A 5000-nucleotide genomic window follows, 5' to 3' on the forward strand; every position below is an offset into this window, starting at 1 on the left:
ATTTATCTATTTATTTCATTTTTTTTTTTTGCGATTTGAGACAGTTCAGGTCACAAACAGACAGACGGGAGGAGAAACACAGAAAGATGCTCAAATTTCCAAAGTTTTAGCAAGGAAGGAGTGAAGACAGACAGACAGACAGAAGAGATAGAAATAACGAAAGAATTTTAGCTCATACAAATACGAAAAGAGAAATTATGAAGATAGCCATGATAGAAATACAGAAAAATGCTCAAAATTCCAGAGTTTAACGAGGAAGGAGTGAAGAAAGACAGACACACACAGAAAGAAACAGGGAGAGAATTTTAACATATATAAATGAAAAAGGATAAAAATAAAGGTAGCCATTATAGAAATACAGAAAAATGCTCAAAATTCCAGAGTTTAACAAGAAAGAGTGAAAAAAGACAGACAGAGACAGAAAGAAACAGGAGAGAATTTTAGCATATATAAATGAAAAAGAGGATAAAATAAAAGGTAGCCATGATAGAAATACAGAAAGATGCAAAGTTTTCACAGTTTGAGAAGGAAAAAGAAGGTAGGGAGACGAGACACACATAATCACAGCAAGAGAACTTAAGAATAAACAAAAAAAGAGTAAATAGAAAATGAAGGTAATGATGAAAAAGGAAAATACGGAAAAATGCGGAGTTTTCACAGTTTAGGAAGGAAAAAGATTTAGAGCTGAGACATACAGAAGCACAGGAAGACAACCTTAGAGAAAGCAAAATAAAGAAAGCAATATATGAAGTCACCTATGATGAAAATACAGAAAGATGCTGAGTTTTCACGATGTAGGAAGGAAAAAAAAGGAGATAGAGAGGTGAGGCATATAGAAACAGAGAGAGAATTTTTGGATATACAAATGAAAAGTGAGACATAAAGATAGCCATGAAGAAAAGATAAAGAGCCAGAGATTTTTAAGGCCCAGCCGTGGTAACAGTGGAACCATGCGTGCTTTGGGGTCCGAGGGGTCTCCAAGCGCACGGGTTCGAATCCTGTCCACGGTCCGAGTGTAGGTTGGGCTTCCTCACTCTGGGCAACGGTTTCCTAGCGGGTGGGCTTTGAGATAGGAGGTAACCCAAAAAGTTTCCCCTTGACCCCATAAATTTCCGTGAAAAGCCCACATGGTAGAAATGAAAAAAAAAACTAAATAAAAAAGACTGGAAAGAGGGCGAGGAAATTTTAGAATATACAAATAGAAAAGCAACGTATGAAGATAGCCATGAAAAAGGAAAATACAGAAAGATGCAGAGTTTTCACTGTTTAGGAAGGAAAAAGATGGAGCGGTGAGATATACAGAAGCACAGTGAGAGAACAATTGAGTAAACAAAGTAAGAAAGAACAAAAAATGAAGGTTGTAATGAAAAAAAGGAAAATAGAGAGAGATGCAGATTTTTCACTGTTTAGGAATGAAAAGAATGTAGAGAGGTGAGACATAGAGAAACAGAGAGAAATTTAGAATATACAAGTAAAAACTGAAATATGAAGGTAGGAATGAAAGAAATAGAGAAAATAAGGAGAAATGTCAGAGTTTTGGTAGTGAAGGAAGACAGACGGACAGACGAGAGATAAAAAAAAAAAACCAGGAAAGAGTTTGAACACATACAACTGAGAAACAAAACATGAAGATAGGCATAAAATAAACTAATAGATAAACAAACAGAAAAACAAAGAAGAATAACACAGGAGGGAAGAAAATAAAGAGACGAGAAAGTAAAAAAAAAATACAAGACTTCATTTCATTGTTGAGGAAAAGAAAGATTAAAGAAGACTGAGGAAAAGAGATGAAAGAAAATTGAGGAAAAGAAAGATGAAAGGAGAAAAATAATAAACTCTTGCATTACAACGTTTCCCTTTCCCTAATATGAGTAATCTGTCATTATTCGAATAGGTAAAAGGGGGAAGGTTCCTAGCCACTGTGCTCACCTGCGTATCTTTTCCCTCTACCTGTGTCTCTCACCTGTTCTGAAGGTTCCTAGCCACTGTGCTCACCTGCGTATCTCTTCCCTCTACCTGTGTCTCTCTTACCTGTTCTTAATTGACCGAAAATATTACCTGGATGAAGGAATGTGACTCCCTCTCTCTCTCTCTCTCTTTCTCTTTTTTTTCTCTCTCTCTCTCTCTTGTGTACTTTCTCCGTGAACTAATATATGTTGTTTGTTTGTTTGTTTGTTTGTTTGTTTTCAGGGTCTTGTTTTATTCGTGGGATTGTTGTTGTTGTTGTTGTTGTTGTTGTTGTTGTTGTTGTTGCTGCTGCTGCTGCTGCTGTTGTTGTTATTGTTGTTGTTGGTTCTCTTATTCATTGTCTTCTTGTTTTCTGTGTTGCCTTCTTCCTTCTTGTCATCATTTTCTTTGCCTCGCTCTCTCTCTCACTCTCTCTCTCTCTCTCTCTCTCTCTCTCTCTCTCTCTCTCTCTCTCTCTCTCTCTCTTCCGTTCTGTTATTTTCTTTATTTTCCTCCTTTTCTTCTTCCTTTCATTCATTCTTTCATTTTTCTTAGTCATTTTTTTTCATTTTATTGCTTTTTATTTCTACTTCTATATTCTCAGCTTTATTTTTCTCTCCCTCTTCCTCTCTTTCTCCCTCTCCCTCCTCCTCTCCCTCTTCCTTCATTTTCATTTCTTTTTCCCTACCCCCTCCCTCTCTCCCTCTCTCTCTCTGCCCTGAAAGAGTGTACGTAAATAAGCTCAATATGTGAATTTTTCCATATAAAACATTAAACCATTTTGTCCAGCGTACATTTTCTATTTATTTATTTTGCCCTACATTACAATACACCAAGGCTTTCATTTTAATACACAGGAAAACATTTGGTGTGTAGTATTGACGTACGTGACACAGTTCAGCCCTTCTCTTCCTGTTCAGAGCCACGGAAAGCTATCAAAAAAATATCACATGTAAATTCTCGGTTTTTTTAATATATACATTTGTTAGGGTTTAAAATTGAATAGAAAACGGGAATAAAAATGTAATAGGTTAAGTTATAATGGGTAATTTTTTTTTGTTTGTAAATATGTTTGTGTGTTCATTGTAGGTTTTTTAATTATCGATAAATGATAATAATGATAATAATGATAATGATAGTGATGATAGTGATGATAATGATGATGATGATGATGATGATGATGTAGAGGAAGAGAAGGAAGATGTAATGACAGACTAAAATTAATGATGATAGTTAAAGATAGACATAACAAAAATAAATGCTTCTTTTCTTCTTCTTTTTCTTCTTCTTCTTTTTTTTTTTCTTCTTCTTCTCCTCCTCCTCCTCCTTTTCTTTTCTTCTTCTTCTTTTTCTTGTTCTTGTTCTTTTTCTTCTTCTTCTTCTTCTTCTTCTTCTTCTTCTTCTTCTTCTTCTTCTTCTTCTTCTTCTTCTTCTTCTCCTCCTCCTCCTCCTCCTCCTCCTCCTCCTCCTCCTCCTCCTCCTCCTACTACTACTACTACTACTACTACTACTACTACTACTACTACTACTACTACTACTACTACAAACATTACCAGGACCACCACCACCACAACAACAACAACAAGTACAGTTACCACCACCACCACCACCACCACCACCACCCCTTCGACCTATTCCCGACACATTCCTCTCCTGACCCCTCTCACCTCTCCCCTCTCACCTCTCCCCTCCCCTCTCCCCTCTCCCCTCTCCCCTCGCCCATCTGAGGGGAAAAAATATATGTACAGAAGTCAAATTGAGTTTCTACATTCCTGAGTGCACGCCCTTGAGTCGCACACACACACACACACACACACACACACACACACACACACACACACACACACACACACACACACACACACACACACACACACACACACACACACACACACACACACACGTACAATATTTGGCTGTCACTTTAGTTCACCTTCCTTCTCCTCTCTCTCATCTCTCTCTCTCTCTCTCTCTCTCTCTCTCTCTCTCTCTCTCTCTCTCTCTCTCTCTCTCTCTCTCTCTCTCTCTCTCATCTCTCTCCTTCAATTCTTCTCTCCCTCTTACACACACCAAATCACTCCCCTTTCCTCCTCCTCCTCCTCCTCCTCCTCCTCCTCCTCCTCCTCCTCCTCCTCCTCCTCCTCTTACCTTTCCTTACCTTCACCCATGACCTAACCTGACCTACCTTGTTAATTGTGACCTCTTTGTGACCTGCTAGTGACCTCCTTGTGACCTTTTTGTGACCTCCTTGTGACCTCTTTGTGACCTACCTTGTTAATTGTGACCTTTTTGTGACCTCCTTGTGACCTCTTTGTGACCTGCTAGTGACCTTCTTGTGACCTGGTTTTCCTCCTCATCCCTACAGTGCGCAACCCGTCACCGAAGGAGTTAATCGCCCAACTTCTCCTTAGACGGGCCCAGAAGATTCGGCCGGCCCTTTCCTCCCCAGCTGACGCACCCCTCACTCCCTCCGTGGACCCTGTGGAGGTGGAGGGGGGCGCGGCAGGGGGTGGGGGCGGGGCAGGGGCGGGGGGGAACTTTGGAAGTATGGTGGAGGAGGTGGGTCAGCTTCACCAACAAGAACAACAACAACAACAACAACAAAGACAAGTGGATCCTTTCGCGGGATTCTTTGTGGAGGAGAAGCAAGGTTATAGTTGATTTGTTTGTGTTTTGTTTGTGTTTCCATCCCAGTCTCTCCCAGTCACTCCCATGCTCTCCCAGTCACTCCCAGCCTCTCCCAGTGCCTCCCAGCCTCTCCCAGTCCATCCCAGCCTCTCCCAGTCCTCCCATGCTCTCCCAGTGCCTCCCAGCCTCTCCCAGTGCATCCCAGCCTCTCCCAGTGCCTCCCAGCCTCTCCCAGTGCATCCCAGCCTCTCCCAGTCCATCCCAGCCTCTCCCAGTGCCTCCCAGCCTCTCCCAGTGCCTCCCAGCCTCTCCCAGTCCTCCCAGCCTCTCCCAGTGCCTCCCAGCCTCTCCCAGTGCCTCCCAGCTCTCCCAGTGCATCCCAGTCCTCCCAGCCTCTCCCAGTGTCTCCCATGCTCTCCCAGTCC

General features: G+C 41.6%; 1 protein-coding gene across 2 annotated transcripts in view; it reads left to right on the forward strand.

Annotated features, from left to right (window-relative positions):
* LOC123502138 (mannose-binding protein-like) overlaps positions 1 to 5000 on the forward strand; it is a 63219-nt gene that overhangs the window by 28993 nt on the left and 29226 nt on the right. For both annotated transcript variants that reach the window (XM_045251356.1, XM_045251355.1), the window contains one exon: positions 4313 to 4597. In XM_045251356.1, coding sequence (XP_045107291.1) covers positions 4313 to 4597 — 285 coding nt within the window. The remainder of the gene's footprint in view (positions 1 to 4312; positions 4598 to 5000) is intronic.

The sequence above is a fragment of the Portunus trituberculatus genome, chromosome 10 (genome assembly GCF_017591435.1).
Source record: "Portunus trituberculatus isolate SZX2019 chromosome 10, ASM1759143v1, whole genome shotgun sequence".
In the NCBI taxonomy this organism is placed as follows: domain Eukaryota; kingdom Metazoa; phylum Arthropoda; class Malacostraca; order Decapoda; family Portunidae; genus Portunus; species Portunus trituberculatus.